The sequence below is a fragment of the Spea bombifrons genome, chromosome 1 (genome assembly GCF_027358695.1).
Source record: "Spea bombifrons isolate aSpeBom1 chromosome 1, aSpeBom1.2.pri, whole genome shotgun sequence".
Classification (NCBI taxonomy): domain Eukaryota; kingdom Metazoa; phylum Chordata; class Amphibia; order Anura; family Pelobatidae; genus Spea; species Spea bombifrons.
The window spans coordinates 92474999-92492161 of NC_071087.1; the positions used below are offsets into that span (position 1 = coordinate 92474999).

General features: G+C 41.9%; 1 protein-coding gene across 1 annotated transcript in view; it reads left to right on the plus strand.

The window, feature by feature from the left end:
• The first annotated feature begins 1581 nt into the window (after nt 1–1581).
• ADAMTSL1 (ADAMTS like 1) overlaps nt 1582–17163 on the plus strand; it is a 366597-nt gene continuing 351015 nt past the window's right edge. The window contains exon 1 of the mRNA XM_053465892.1: nt 1582–1799. Within this exon, the coding sequence (XP_053321867.1) occupies nt 1710–1799 (90 nt within the window). The 5' untranslated portion in view covers nt 1582–1709. The remainder of the gene's footprint in view (nt 1800–17163) is intronic.

A 17163-nucleotide genomic window follows, 5' to 3' on the forward strand; every position in this document is an offset into this window, starting at 1 on the left:
GTAAGTACATAGCTTGCGCATTTGGACAGATAAACAATGTCATCGATATAACACAATTATGTAGTCTATTACCATATATCTCAACATTGCAAAAAGCCAAAGATGGATAGTTTTGTTTTAGTGGGTGTGTTAGAGGCGCAGCTATGATTTCATGTAAGGATGCTTTTAGTTTTATGTATAGTGAGAAAATGGTTAAAAAAGGCATATACAAAGAAAACTACCCTCTTATCTGACTAAATCGTTTTGTTATTTACTGAATAAATTCAGCAGGCACTAGGGAAATCAGAACTAATATAGTCCATCCATAACATGATTCCATAGATCTACGGGTAAAGCTAGCGTCTTGCTTGGCTCTCATGTGGTTCACATCTAACTTTGGCCATATTATCATACATTCGAAGTGTACTTTTTTTGCCTCACAATTTCAGGGCATCGTCTGGTTGAGGATCCTCTGATTTTCCCTGACTAGCCCAAGGATATACCGGTATATATGAAATCAATGGAGGTATTTGCTGTTGCAGCACATGCCTCCACCTCGCAGGTGGCAAGTTCCCAAGGCTCTGTAGTAGGTGGACCTGCCACCAATCCTAACAAAGGTGTCCCAGTTGTCACGATTAAATTTAATTTTGGGGGGTATCAATTATTATAGCTCAACACAAAAGAATGATTTTCTGTGATTTTGTTATGGGACCACTATTCTATGCTGTACCATTTCGATGGCTTTATTTTGTATCTCACATAGGTTCACATCTGCTGTGTTAATGTACCACCTGGCTGGGCCATACCTCTTCTGACCCTTATTAGCCATTTCTATGATAGTCAGGTCAAAGACATCTAAAAATCTATATGTCAGCTAAAAACAGCATGCTTTTTATTTAATATTGTATTTTTGTACTATTTACTCTGTAGGTGAAGGTGACCCATTGGCATGGAATTGCCCATATATGGGCATTGTTTGACCATAGAATAGGTACCTTAAAGGTTCTTAAAGCCAGTTCATCCCAAGATCCCTATGTATGCTAATAGGGAATGGTAGACTAAACAACTTGATAAATCACAACAAACACAGCAAAAACAGCCAAGCCATGACTGGCACAGCAATATGTACATGTTATATGACAAAAGCTTAATTTTAATTCTTTAATAATACTTTGAATTAAACAAAATATATACATTTCACTAAATGAATCGTTAGTGAGATCTCGATCTGAGCGTTACAGTTTTATTAAAAATGGAATTAGTGTTACTAATGTGTTTATCATGCACTTTAATGACCATACATAATAGCAAGTGCATTAACTGTGTCATGTGCTTGCATTGCAGTGCATATACCCAGCTGCATAACCTTACAAATGCAAGAAAGATACAGGGTTAGATTTCACACTAGTTCTGTGCCTTTAAAAAATGCTTGTTCGTATGAGTGTGTGTGTGTGTGTGTGTGCATGTGTGTGTGTGTGTTGTAATGAAGGCTCCTCCTTCATTCCCTCTGCAAGGAATGAGCAGTCTGTCAGCAGCCTGGAGCAGAACTGAAGCTGGTGAGGGAATATTGTGGGCTTCTGCATTCTAGTGCTGTCTACCTGTTCTGCTCTACAAACACAGCCAGGACTTCTTCTTCTTTACCTGTCTGCTGGGCTGGAGCCCCTCACTGCACTGGAAACTAGGAGCTAAGCACTTTTGGTTGATGGGAACAAGATGCAACATAGGACAGCATGGCATCACCAGGTGGACAGCATGCCACATTCAAGATGACCTCAGTTATCTTCTTGATCACTCTATCGCTGCTCTGCTCTCCATACCAGGTAAGGATGGTGATGGTTCCCACTGAGTTGTTCACTTGGATACAAAGTGCATTTAGTTTAAACTTTTAATAATTTAGCAGTGAGACTGGCACCACTGAAATCTTCTTTAGCCGGCTATCTTTGTAAAGACTACAATCTATTTTAGTATGATTTGTCCTCTGGTGTCTCTGTGGTTATAGTTATGCAGACTGTGCTGTATGTGTCATTTAAATGTCACTTTGTTAAGGCATACCAGGCTGTACATAGAAACATAGAATTTGACAGCAGATAAGAACCATTCGGCCCATTTAGTCTGCTCGTTTTTTTTCTATGTAGACCCAGACCTTAGTTGGTACTTGGTCTTGTCCTATATTCTTATAGCTGTATGCTTATACCATGTGTTTAATTTACCTTACCACCTCTGCTGGGTGGCTGTTCCACCTGTCTACCACCCTCTCAGTAAAGTAAAACGTTCATTACGTCACAGCTAAACCTCTAGTTTAAGATTATGACCGTTTTTTCTAACATTTCTCCTCCTTTGAAAAAACTCCCCCCTTGTACATAGAAGTATTTGTGTCCTAGTCCCAGAAACAAACCCTAATGTATGTCTTGCTATTGAGAAGTACGTTCACGCATGTCAGGCTTCCATAGAGACCTGCTGACACATACCTGTCCTGATACTTTGTAGTATATACAACACACACGCTCATTCTATACACAAACGTCATCACTACCGATTACCATAGAGCGAGACGTCACCTCACACATAACTGTGTGACTCTCGGAACGCTGACATGCACGCTGTCTCACGGAAAGCCAATCGGGATATATCTTGCCTTTCCACCAAACTCGTAAATAACGCTGACATCCCTAGCAGCCACTCATTGACATCATTTACACATATTTATAAACCCCCCCTTAGGCTATATGTAAAGGTCAAATACTTTCTACATTACCCATAAATTCTCCTTATCTGTTTTACTGCTTTAGGATTTTGGTTTTACAAATTTCTCCTTCTGAAGTGAAACATTTTGAATCGGGGCAAAATTTGCTCTGATGAGAATGATCTGGCGGTGTTATGGAGAATAAAACGTCTCTTATGTGTCCTGAAATAACCCTATATTTTTTTCCCACGTCTCATTCTAAAAGTTTTGTTTGTTTGTAAAAATGTGGAAACGTGGTATTTTAGAACATATTTTTAGTTTTGGACTGTTACAATATTGCACTGTCTATTGAAGATTGTATAAATATTATCAAATTGCTACAGGCAATAGAAGATTGTAGGAAGCTTTAGGCAAACTTGTGCCGTAACGTTACAGGCACATACGCCGGATCCAGTATCATTCTGCTTATCATTCACATACATCGGAGGGTAGCATCTTCCACCTGTCTGAATAGGTTTTGTATTCAGGCTGCGCTCTGTTTACTGAGAGATGAGGGACACTTGCATTCCTCAGAGTTGACATCGAGTAATCATATGCCTGACATTCTTTCTGTTGAACAGAAGGGAATACACAGCTCCCAACTATCCAATTTTAAGGACTTGGACGTGTTCCAGGGCAAAAAAAAAAAAGAAAAGTAAAAAAGCAGGCAAGGTTTATTTTTGTATGCCCTGTATCATAATGTGAAAGTCTCACGTGCCGAGTCTTGCTGCTGCTTTGAGCTATACTGCCTGTCCGTGAGCACTATATGCGGGAAGTGCTAAGCAGCATGTGCGGGGCTGTGTGTCTGTGATTCAATAATGAGGGTTGTGCAAGTTCAGCCTAAATACTGATAACAATTGACTGGAGAATATTCCAGAGATAGATTAGTTTCCAATGTACCACACTGCAGCGGCATATCCAGCCGGCGGGCGCACACTACAGCACCTAATCTGCCGCTGAAGTGTAGAGCGATGTCAGCCAGCAGCGCACTTGGCATTTGCCTCGTGTTCCAGATGGCCAGTCCAGGCCTGACCACAAGTAAGATGCTTGTAAAATCAGATGCCGTTCCACTTAGACAAAACAATAATTGTACTAGCGTATTATTCAAATAAACCTTAGCAGATCCGCCTCTGAAGTTATAATTACATAAGAACAACAGAAACTCTTAAGAAGTTTTCTCAGTTTCTATAGCAACAGCCTATCAGAACCTGTGAACATTTTTTTTATTATGCATTATTATTATTTTCTCATAGAAAAACTCATAGACTATGATGGAAGTCCATGAGAACAGGTAGAGCAAGCAGTTGCCCAGATCACAGACTTATGATTCTCATACACTGAAAGTCAGGATACCTAAAGTATGTTCCAAGCATGACAGACTCAGCCAGGCAGACAGTCCAGAGGCAGTGCATGAACCATGGTAACCATGACAATATCATATATATATATATATATATATATATATATATATATATATATATATATATAGTGATACTGTTTGGCTTTATAACTGAACATGGATCATCCTTCAAGATGTCATAAAGGAATACAATGTAAAAAAAGTATTACTTAATTGACAGGGTGGCAGATTAATGGAATAGCAAATAGTAAATCTGCATATTTGTAAGAATGAATTGTTTTCATTCGTATTGACAAGGCCAAGCTGCCATGGTAATGTATATACAGAATGGGGAGCGCACAACCTAAAAAGCATTAAAAAGGCATATACATTCAGATTCCTGGGTTGCTGCTAGAATAATAATGACCAATCAATACACAAAATGAAGCAAGTATTCAGTGCATACTAAGCTAATATTATTCAAAAATTACTCGTGTTGGAGACTGCTCTCATGCGCCCTCATTAAAGGTGTGTTTTGGATGTTTTTTCTTGATTTGTGTATTTATTGTTCTATATTATCCTAGCAGCAACCCAGGAATTGTTTTGCCTTTTATGCTTTTTAGGTTGTGCACTCCCCTTTCTCTATCTTTTTTTGTGATGTGTATATGTGCAGTTTCTGACCAAACCTTACGATTGAGGAGCCCCTCCTGCCACACAAGTGTCTCATTAACGGTGTCCAGAGATGGCTTTAAAGGTCTCTTTTAGGTTAAAATTCAGTGCCGTCCGACTGATTAAGTAATATAGGCATGTAAAATTACATAGGACTAGGCAAACATAGTTTGACGTAGTGGCTAGCTAAGCAATATATGGGCATATACTCTGACGGAATCCCCAATATTTATGCTTTAGATAGGTGTTTTTTGAATGGTGTTCACTGGGTGTGCGCTGAATTCTTGCTTTGTTTGGTTGAGAATTACATGTTTGCACTTTGCAGTGAAGTAACCTGCCGACAGAGCAGTCATCATAGGATAAATCATGGTTTCACAACACGTTACACTTTTGTCACCCTGTCAATCTTGCATTTACCAGAAACCAATAAACTTTTATCCATGGGGTGGAATAATTGTGCTCATGATGTTGATATGCTGTAATATTAAAAGTAACATCTAAATGCAGGTACCCAAAAAGTCATCTTTTTTAATAATGCCTTACCACTATCTCTAAATTATATTATACAGAATGTCATGCGTAGTTTCCATAGTAATACAAAAAAGAATATCACAGAATATGCGGACATCGGACAACATCTGAAGCAGCTGAAGAAAGAAACCTAAGTTCTAAGGGAGGAACCTATAAAAGTCATTTAAACAGATGTTTGTGGGAGTGAATGCACTGTTGAAGAGTCACTTGTGGATTATGAATATTTGGGGGTGGGGGTGGGTTTCAGTTAAAGAATAGTGATTTATCACTCTTTTCATAATAAATGTAGTTCCTCCAGGACCAATGATCGCTATGTGGCCTGGTCCTTTTTAGATGTTTGGTGTTATGTAATCCATGTAACACAATTTTAGGAGAAAAGATGACTGCTTTGTAAAGTGCTTTTTGAAAAAACGTACCAGATACTTCAACCATTTAAAGTTATCTGGTAGCCCCCCTTGCAAATGTGTGAGGGCATTCTGCAGAATTACCACATATGCACTTGTCCCGTTCCCCTTCAATTTGCCATGCAGGAAGTGTGTCTGGCGGAACACATGTCGTGATGCGTGATACATACCTCCATACATGTATAACATAATGTGTATAAAATCGAGCACATAGGCAAAGTCATCTCCATGAGTCGTCACTGAGTTATTATTGTGAAGTTGAAGCGGCTAGGAGTAATAACAGCTCAGCCACAGTGGTAGACCATGCAGAGTCATGGCGCTTCCGACTGCTGAACGCATGGAGCATGTAAAAAACTGTCCTCTGTTACTCACTCATAATCAACACAAGCACCGTGCATAAGGAGCTTCATGATATGGGTTTCCATGGCCAAGCAGCTCCACACAATCTGATGATCACTATCTGCAATGCCATGTGTCAGCTGGAGTGGTGTAAAGCACGCTGCCACTGGACACTGGAGCAGTGAAAATGTGTTCTCCGGAGTGATGAAGCACATTCCACTATCTGCAAGTCTGACAAATCTGGGTTTTGGACAACGCTAATGGACTGTATAGTGCCTACTGTAAGGTTTGGTGGAGGAGGGATAAAGGTCTGGAGCTGTTTAACAGGGTTTGGGCTAGGCCACTTTAGTTCCAGTGAAAAGTAATGTTATTATTAGCGTATACAACGACATTTTAAACAATTGTTTGTGTTTTTGTAGCGGCCGTTTTGGGGAAGGCCCTTTCCTGTTCCAGCCGGACTATGTTCCTGTACATAAAACAAGAGTTGCCTTTACATATAAAGAAGCCTTGGGAGACATGTTGATTTGTAAATAATATATAGTTATATTATAATAAACATTAGCCGTTTCAGATAATTAACCCCTCTATCAACAGGCATGAGCAAATTAAGATAAGATTAACCTCTCTATTACCAGACATTACTCACACAGACAAACACAGTCACAGGCACATATCTGGTGCTGGCTGCAGCTTACACTGAGCTTGGTGTGAAGGAAGGACTCAGCCTATCAGGAGAGGCTTCTCAACTCTCAGCCAATCAGGCTCCTTCACTCAGAATTATCATTCCGGGACAATACATTGTCCCAGATTGAGGCTGCTGGGGCCCAGGACCCAGGACTTAGTCCCGGGCTATCAGGGACATGTGGTCACCCTAGCCCTGACCTTCACCCCATTGAACACCTTTTCATGAATTTGAATGCTGAAAAGTGGGAGCTGATACCATATTAATGTAAATGGTTTTGGAATGGGATGTCCAACAAGCTCATAGAGGTGTGATGGTCTGGTGCCCACGTACTTTTGATCTTAAAGTATATATATATATATATATATATATATATTTATACTTACATAGTATTCACAAAGTATTTCAGTATGCATTCTTTGTTTAAGATTGTCACTCACGGTGGTTCAGGCTGTGGATCCTCGCTGCAGTACAAGGAAAGGCGCCCCAAGCGGTGATGGCGAGCAATGCAGGAACAGATGGTATAAGGAGCAGACAATCGGATAGTCGGGGTCACGAGCAGAGATCAGGACTGGCAGCAAACACGGATAGTCGGGGTCACGAGCAGAGGTCAGGGCAGGCAGCAATCAACGGATAGTCAGGTACAAACTGGGTTCAGGTAGAGGCAGGCGGCAAACAACGGGTGGTCAGGTTCAGGCAGAGTTCAGGCAACAAAAAAGGCAAATAGATACAGGAACGCTAGTGTAGGCAATAAAGGCTCTATCACAGGCAAGGTATAGCTCTCAACTGAAGGTTTAAATATCCCTCCATCCCTAGATCCTCCTACCCACTTAATTAAGTGGGAGGAGGAAAAAAGATAAAGGGTCCCTTTAAATCCCCTCATGAATATTCATGAGATAACCGTTCGCGCATGCGCGAACGGCTCTCATGACGTCTCGGCGCGCGTCCCGTCTGGATCACTCGATCCACACGGGGGCGCGCGTCCCGCAGCCGGACAGACCTCGCCGCGTTTCCCGCGAGCGGGACGAGCCGGGAGCTGCCTGCGCGAGCTGCGTCTCGGCTCACCCGCACGAGGACACCGCGGATCCGCTGGCGAGGTAACAGTACCCCCCTGTCTACAAGAGCCATCCTGGCGATCAGAGGCTGGCTTCAGAGGGAATTTTTTATGAAAAGAACGAATCTTGGCTGGAGCATGGACATCCGAGGCAAGAACCCAAGAACTCTCCTCAGGACCGTATCCCTTCCATCTAATAAAATACTGGAGTCTCCCTTGTTTCTTTCTAGAGTCTAGGATTGTCTGTACCTCGTATTCTTCTTCGCCCTGAACCATTACAGGGTCGGGAGTACGAACCGTAGAGGAGTATTGATTTTTAACTACTGGTTTTAATAAAGAAACATGAAATGCGTTATGAATGCGTAGCGTCTTGGGGAGCACAAGCGAATAGGTAACTCTGTTAATCTGTGTCCTAATCTTATATGGGCCAATATACTTAGGCCCAAGGGTTCTGGCAGGTTGTTGGAGATGAAGATACTTTGTGGAAAGCCACACATAGTCCCCGGGATTGAGCATCGGTCCTGTTGAACGATACTTATCGGCTGTTTTCTTTTGCAACCGTTTGGTTTGCTTTAACTGTTCAGAAATAAGTGCCCAATGATCACGCAAGACCTGGAATTGGGCTTCGGCTGCTGGAACCCCCGTGGTACTGGTTTCTTGAGGCCACAATGACGGTTCATAACCATGAACCGCTTTAAACGGAGACATCTGTAGTGACTCGTGAAATGAGCTGTTGTATGACCATTCGGCGAGATACAAAAGCGTTGACCAATCAGACTGGTCCTCTGAAACATACATTCTCAGATATTGTTTAAGAACTTGATTCGTTCTCTCCGCTTGACCATTGGATTGTGGATGGTGGGAGGAAGAGAAATGTAACTCAATCCCCATAAGTCTACACATTGCTCTCCAGAACTTCGAGATAAACTGTGAACCTCTGTCAGAAATAATTATTTGAGGAACCCCGTGAAGTCTTATAATTTCCTTCATGAAGATGTCAGCTAGTGTACTAGCTGACGGAAGCTTAGCGAGAGCGATAAAATGTGCTTGTTTGCTAAACAAATCTACCACTACTAAAATAGTTGTATGTCCACGAGAAGGAGGTAGGTCCGTAACAAAGTCCATGGCTAAGTGCTGCCATGGTCGGTCTGGGACAGGTAACGGGCATAATAACCCCGCTGGTCGAGTATGTGGTATCTTATTATGACCACATACAGTACACGCTTGTACAAAGTCAGAAATGTCACGATTCATAGTAGGCCACCAGAAGTTCCTCTGCAGAAGAAATTTTACGTTCCGAGTTCCCCGATGACCAGCTACTGGAGAAGCATGACCCCAGGACAGAACAGCTTTACGAAAGCGTGGTTGCACATAAAGTCTCCCAGGAGGTGGAATTTGCCCTCGGGGACGGGGCGTCTGAGATTTAGAAATGTGCCACATGAGGGTACTGTGTATGGTGGCAATTATCTTTGTAGGTGGAACAATAGGTTCGACAGAAGTTTCAACATTAGACGCCTCATGCTGTCTAGACAGTGCATCGGCCTTAGTATTCTTTGAACCCGGTCGAAAGGAAATAGAAAAATTAAACCGCGTAAAAAATAATGCCCATCGAGCTTGTCGAGGATTGAGTCGTTTGGCATTTTCGATATACACTAGGTTTTTGTGGTCGGTGAGTATGGTAACGGGAGTTACAGTCCCTTCAAGCAGATGTCGCCATTCTTCCAATGCCAACTTAATGGCCAGCAATTCTCGGTTCCCTATATCGTAATTTTGTTCGGCCGACGAAAAAGTTTTAGAAAAATAGGAACAAGGATGAAGGCGATTAGAAATCTGATCTCGTTGAGATAAAATAGCTCCAGCCCCAGTTTCTGATGCGTCCACTTCCAAGATAAAAGGTAAATCAGGATTGGGGCGTTTTAAGATAGGTGCTGTAGTAAAGGCCAATTTTAGTCTTTCAAAGGCCTTACTTGCTTCAGGGGTCCAAGATTTAGGATTTGCCCCTTTTCTAGTCAGTGCAATGATTGGAGCGATAATCTGAGAGAAATTCCGAATGAAGCGACGATAATAATTGGCGAAGCCTACAAATCGCTGAATACCCTTGATATCCGAAGGCTCCTCCCAGTCTTTGATGGCTGTTAGTTTGTCAGGATCCATCTCTAATTGTCCAGCAGATAGAATGTATCCTAAAAACTTCACCTTGTCACAATGGAACTCGCATTTCTCAACTTTAGCAAATAAAGAATGTTCCCTTAACCTTTGTAATACTTGACAGACATGTTGCCGATGTTCTTTCAAATTCTTTGAGTAAATCAGAATGTCATCGAGATAGACCATTACATGGGATAGCAACATGTCACGAAAAATATCATTCACGAAACTCTGGAACACTGCCGGGGCATTACATAGCCCAAAAGGCATCACAAGATACTCATAATGTCCATATCTCGTGTTGAAAGCCGTCTTCCATTCATCCCCTTCTTGTATTCTAATCAGGTTATAGGCCCCCCGTAGATCAAGCTTGGTAAAGATAGTAGCGTCTTTCAGTTGATCATAAAGTTCAGTTATGAGGGGTAGCGGGTATTTGTTTTTGATGGTTATTTTATTCAGACCCCTATAATCAATGCATGGACGCAAAGAACCGTCTTTTTTGGCAATGAAAAAGAAGCCAGCTCCTGCCGGAGACGCAGAAGGTCTGATGAAACCTTTCTTTAAACTCTCTTCTATATACTGGGCCAAGGCTTGATTTTCAGGTTGGGACAATGGATATGTGTGCCCTTTAGGTGGGTTGGTGCCGGGTAACAATTTTATTGTACAATCGTACGCCCGATGGGGAGGTAAGGTTTCCGCTTTTCTTTTAGAAAACACCTCCAAATACTCCCAATATTGAGGAGGTACCAGATGACGAGGATCCTGAGCCGGTACTTCGAGCATTAAACTCAACTTGGTAGAAGGGCTGCAACAGTTCTTTAAACATTCTTTACTCCAAGCCAGAATCTGTCCCTCTCTCCAGTCTATGCTGGGATTATGTTGTCGGAGCCATGACATTCCTAGAATGACCGGGATATGAGGACTGGATAGTACATTAAATTGTATTTCTTCCGAATGAAGTATTCCGATGACTGCACCAATAACCTCAGTTTGAAAGGACACGATCCCAGTTCCCAGAGGCGAACCATCTAATGCGGCAATTGAGGTCTTCTGGGTCCTAGGTTGTAAAGGAATTCTGTGTTCCAAGGCCCAAGATTTGTCAATAAAATTTTCAGCCGCCCCAGAATCAATGAAAGCTTGAGTGGCCACTTGGTGGCCTGTCCACTGCAGCTGGATGGGAACCAAAAGTCTCTGCGACTGAGGAGGTGTAGCGACAGTAGTACTTAGTGAAGCACCTCCAACCTCCACTAAGTTCTGGCGTTTCCCGGTTTCCTAGGGCAAGCGTAAATCAAGTGTCCTTTTTGACCACAATATAAGCATAGTCCCAAAGTTCTGCGGCGTTGCTTCTCTTCAGCAGATAGATGGAGCACCGGACCTATTTCCATAGGTTCAGCAACGGCAGCAGCAGGTTCAACAGGCGCAGGAGCGGCATGTTGTGTCCAAGGCCTTAATTGATGAGGCCTTCTATCGCGTTCTCGGTCGCGTTCGAACTTCCTTTCCTGACCTCTGGCTTCTAGACGTAAACACAGGGTGATCAAATTTTCTAGGTCATGAGGTATGTCACGGTAGGTGAGAGCATCTTTAATGGGTCCATTCAAACCCCTGCGAAAGGCTGCTTTCAGCGCACTGACATTCCAGTCTGTCTCGTACGCTAATGTGCGGAATTCAACGGCGTATTGAGCCACAGACCTTCTTCCCTGTTGGACTTCCATCAAATTGGATTCTGCAGCTTCTCGCCTCCCAGGAGCATCAAAGACAGCACGAAACGATGTAATAAAGACGTCTGCATCTTCCAAAATAGGCGAGTTCTGCTCTAGCAGTGGTGATGCCCACGCCAACGCTTCTCCTTTTAATAAGTTTATAATAAAAGTCACTCGGTTGCAATGAGAGGAGAAGGTTTGAGGATGGGCCCGGAAGTGTAATGCACACTGATTCAGGAAGCCGCGGCACTCTTGAGGATCACCAGAAAACTTGTCCGGTAGTGGCATCTTAGGTGCTTTGGCCGGAGTGCTTTGCTCCGGCACAGGAGGTGAAGAATCCGAGGATGCCCCTTGCTGCATAGTTGGGGACAGATTCGTAGCCATCGATCTTAGCAGGTCTGCCACGTCGTCCAATTTCCGCTCCAAGGATTGGAGTTGGGAATCGTGAGCAGCAAGAACTTGATCCTGTCTGTCTTGTCTGTTGGACATCCTTGCCAAGTCTGCGGGATCCATGGTATGGCCTGTGATACTGTCACTCACGGTGGTTCAGGCTGTGGATCCTCGCTGCAGTACAAGGAAAGGCGCCCCAAGCGGTGATGGCGAGCAATGCAGGAACAGATGGTATAAGGAGCAGACAATCGGATAGTCGGGGTCACGAGCAGAGATCAGGACTGGCAGCAAACACGGATAGTCGGGGTCACGAGCAGAGGTCAGGGCAGGCAGCAATCAACGGATAGTCAGGTACAAACTGGGTTCAGGTAGAGGCAGGCGGCAAACAACGGGTGGTCAGGTTCAGGCAGAGTTCAGGCAACAAAAAAGGCAAATAGATACAGGAACGCTAGTGTAGGCAATAAAGGCTCTATCACAGGCAAGGTATAGCTCTCAACTGAAGGTTTAAATATCCCTCCATCCCTAGATCCTCCTACCCACTTAATTAAGTGGGAGGAGGAAAAAAGATAAAGGGTCCCTTTAAATCCCCTCATGAATATTCATGAGATAACCGTTCGCGCATGCGCGAACGGCTCTCATGACGTCTCGGCGCGCGTCCCGTCTGGATCACTCGATCCACACGGGGGCGCGCGTCCCGCAGCCGGACAGACCTCGCCGCGTTTCCCGCGAGCGGGACGAGCCGGGAGCTGCCTGCGCGAGCTGCGTCTCGGCTCACCCGCACGAGGACACCGCGGATCCGCTGGCGAGGTAACAAAGATGCTGTGTTTAGGATGCATTTAAAAGAAAATGAGAGATTATGCATTATTTTTTAATAACATGTTTATGAAGCAATTGCAAATAAAATACCTTACATTTCCCATTTGTCACATTAATAGCAGGTTCTTTTTATAATGGTGTAAAATGCATGTTTTCATTAGCGGCCACGCTTTAGATGTTGGATCACTTGGTAATGTGTTATTTTCGAAGGACAGCTGTAGATTTCCAGCTGTGGCGGAACTCCGTTAGTATCTTTCACATTCAGTATAATGGGAGCTATGGTCTTATAAAATCTGGAGGATTGCAGGTACCCCACAAGGTGCGGCACATAAACTGTCACAGTTGGGAATGAGCTATTCCTATTCATCTTGGGATAGGGAATTCTCAGCAGTCACCAACCACAACCCCCTTTCTATTTTTAAAGTTATGCTGGAAATTCCTCGTAAAATGGAGTGTCTCTTATTTATGACCATGTTACTGTCACCAAAGACACTTAACCCAGTTACGTGCCCCTTGAAATACAGGATGCTATAGAGCTGTCTTGTATTAATTTTCACCATGTTAGAATGTTGTTGTGATTTTCCTATTCTCTATTTCAATATTATTTTGTGTTGTACCGTGAATATTTTTTTAAGAATGGCTACATATAAAAATGATTTAAATAGTTCAATATAATTAATAAACTCAAAGATAACTTATTATTAATTAAACACAATAATTTGTTGTCACTACTTAAAATGGTTTTACACATTTGTTGTGTGATTATTTTAGGTTTTTTAATAAGACTATTTTGCGACGGCCCTTTGCCTACTATAGTTTTGTAAGATACTCAAGATAGGGGAGATATATTATAAAACATTTAATGCTCCTGGATATGTACTGGCCAGAACATATATGAATGAAGTTGTTTCAATAAGATTGATATGTTGCACTGGCAATAGATATGTTGACTGTACTTTGGTTTGAACATCTGCCTTCGGTATTGATAAATATTTATAACAAGCTTGACAAATCTTCACTAGGACCAAACATTGTCAGGTAAATGGTGATGAATTATAACAAATATACAAACCTTACCATAGCGTGTAAAGCATCTCCTTTCTGCACATTGTATGTATGCCTAGGGGAACCCCTGTTGGGGCAAACCAGTTGGCATGGTGGAGATATGCATCTCATTACTCAGGCAATTGCCACAAAAATGCAACGGTGGGTAAAATAGTTGGACTGGCCGTTTAGGACCAGATAACACTGTGTTGCGCAAAGGTTATTTGAGGACAGGTATTTATTTGGTTACCACACTTGATGAGTTTGGACCCAACGTTTTTTGTTCAGAACAGGGACAAACCCTGCATTTTGAAGTATGTTTGACTCATTAGTCTTAAATAAGATACATATGAATATACATCGTTCCTTATATCACTGTGGCCCATGACATCATGTAACAGGCTGGGACTTACTGAGAGAGCTCCAGTACAGCTGTATAATGCATCTGGATATTGTGTATGGCACAAAATGGTGTGTGAATGTACAGTAACAGTAGTTAAAGCCTTGGTGTGATGTTACTGCTGACATCATGGACTGACTACATGCTTATTCAACTAATTTGAGTGTCTGTGATCTTTCTTGTATAGTTGATGTGGATGAAATGGTGAAAATGGTTGAATTTACACTTTACATTATTTTATTTTAGGCTATCTCTTAAAATAATAGATAAAACATTTGAAATGGTACATAAATCTACAAAATATACAAGTAGGTACTCGGTTTCCACACCTAATATACAGAGAGGAAGAGGGACCAAAAGAGAAAGGTGGAGTTTACAGAGAAAGGGACGGATCATAAACAGGAAGAGGTGTGGTTTGGACAGGAGGGGTGGGACAATTTAAGATTGGGAGGAAGATTTAGCAAGGCCTAATGCCTCACAAAATGTAAATATCACTGAACGTAGCACTGAAGGGCTGTGGTTAAGGATGATTGCAATAATAATAATAATAATTTTTCCACAGCTATTTGGATTTTTATGAGTAACTGCAAGATGTAAATTGCTAAACGTATATATACTTCTTAACACAGCCATACCTTCCGACTGTTCCAATTTATAAGGCACAGTCTCAAGAATTGGCCCCCAAAATTTCTAAAATGAATGTGATCTAAAGTTCCCTTAAATAATTCTCATAAGCGAACAAATAAGATATCACAAGAAACAGATAAAGGAAGGCAGGCAACAACAAAAAAACCACAAGAAAGGAGACAAGACGCCTTCCTATTATGAACGCAAACTTAAAAAGTGCCCTTATCAAAAAAAAGCATTAAAATGGCAGATGCTTTGTTTATTAATTGTGTTCATAAAATAGATGATAATTCTATTGTTACATAAGTAACAGACTGTGACGACAGGTCAGACTCATATAAAAATTCGTAATAAAACCTTGCAGTATTGGGTGTGGTAGGTGTTAGCGCCAAGGATAGGTAGAGCTTTTTTATAGTTTTAAATATAAAATTGCAGTTTACTTTAAATACAAATTATACAAGAAATATAAAACCGTTGATTGGTATCCACAGGAGGTTTTCAACATAACCATGTATATAATGGTAATATATACTATGTATATACCTTTTTTACTCTAACTACCCTTTTTTGTAATACCTCAGAATGCTAGACTTCAGAACATTAACTTGCTTTGGCTTCAACTCTCAAGATGTTGAGCCAGCAATAGTAGCTGTAACTGTAGAGTGGGCTTGGGGGGGAGGTACAATACGTCTTCATTACAGACACTAACATTTGTGGACTCCGTCTACAATAACATCCAGCAGCCATATTGTTGGCTGAACTTTATGGGAATTGTATTTATAGACTGGGGCTGTGGTGGCCTACACTACACAGTAACTGCAGCTCCCATGATATGCAGTCAGCCATGACTAGCTGAACACCATTACATTTATTTATATAGAACCAGCAGATTCCGTAGTGCTGTTACATCAAAGTCATTGAAATAATTTAAACTCACACACAATTACAAACTGGTACAAAAGGAGAAGAGGGTCTTGCTCTTGTGAGCTTACAATTTAGACTAGGGTAGTTGTGGCTAATCTTTACCACCCCAGCTATTGTAACCTGAAGTTCTCATGTTGCGCAGGTCCATGATGGTCTGTTGGCTACTACCACCATGGTCATATAATTTTTCCTATTAATGGGTAACTAACTAGCATTTGCCTCCCACCCCTCTCCTTAGCCAACAAAGGTAGGCAATGGAGATAAGGTAAGGAGGTATTGGGGTGGTAGAGGGGAAAGGTTGAGAGGATATTTTGCTGACCATGCACCTAACCAGACCCCCTAGAAACAAAGTGTCCCTCTTGTAACGCATTTTAAATCCTGGCCAGCCATGGAAGAGTTAATAGCTTATTCCTTTAACTGTGTTATTATCTTGTCTGTCAGAGAAGCAAATGGCTTTCATTCAGTATTGGTAATTTAACCTTGCATACCAGCTATTCAGAATATGTGGATTGATGATATGAAATGGTGTTTTTGCTTTGTCAAATTCCAGTTGTCTCCATATTGCAACCCATGATATCTGTCAGTTGGCCCCTAGTCACTTAGCACTGGACACGTAATCTTGTCTCCAAGTGGGTGATTTTCTTCTGCCGACACTTAAATTCGCAGAAAGCTATCAAGATGGGTGCGTAAGTGCTACTGTGGAAAGACGTGCGACTACAAACCTTGGAGATGTGCTTAGGCAAAAAGTGTTCTTTTAAATAATTTGCCATTTTAATCAAGAAGTTAACTAAATTCTAAAGTGCGATATATCTGCCTAACACTTGTATGACGTTTTCTATTAAATAAAGAGAGCAATTCTGGTGCAAAATGTGAACAGTGGTCTTCTCACCGCAGGAACCAAAGGACTCTTCTAATTAGCAGGAACATTTCATTTCAAACTATGCACAATGATCACTTTTTGTACATAAACCCTAATTCTTTTTGTACATAACCCCCACAATAACCCCCAAAATTTACTAACTCCAGAGAAACAAGCAAACCAGTAAGTTTGTATTTTTTTTATATACTTTTTTGGCTTTATGAGGGCTAGCCACAAACAGTATTGAATAGGAGGGCAAGTGATTTCGCTATCTAAACAACGCTCCACATGCATAGAGAAAAAGAAAAATGACCAAGAGACCCAAGGAATCATCTCTTTACCAGGAGACTCTGGCCATATAGACATTTGCGCAGCCCCAGTGATGCTCGCCCCATCCCCCCCCCCCCCCCGGACCAGTAAAATCTGCAAGAGAGGTAAAGGGGTGCGGGAGAGTGAATGGGTGATTGAATGAATGAATGAAGTGAGTGTTTAGGGGCAGAAATGGGATAGGCAGGCTGTTTGGGAGGGGTAGAGTT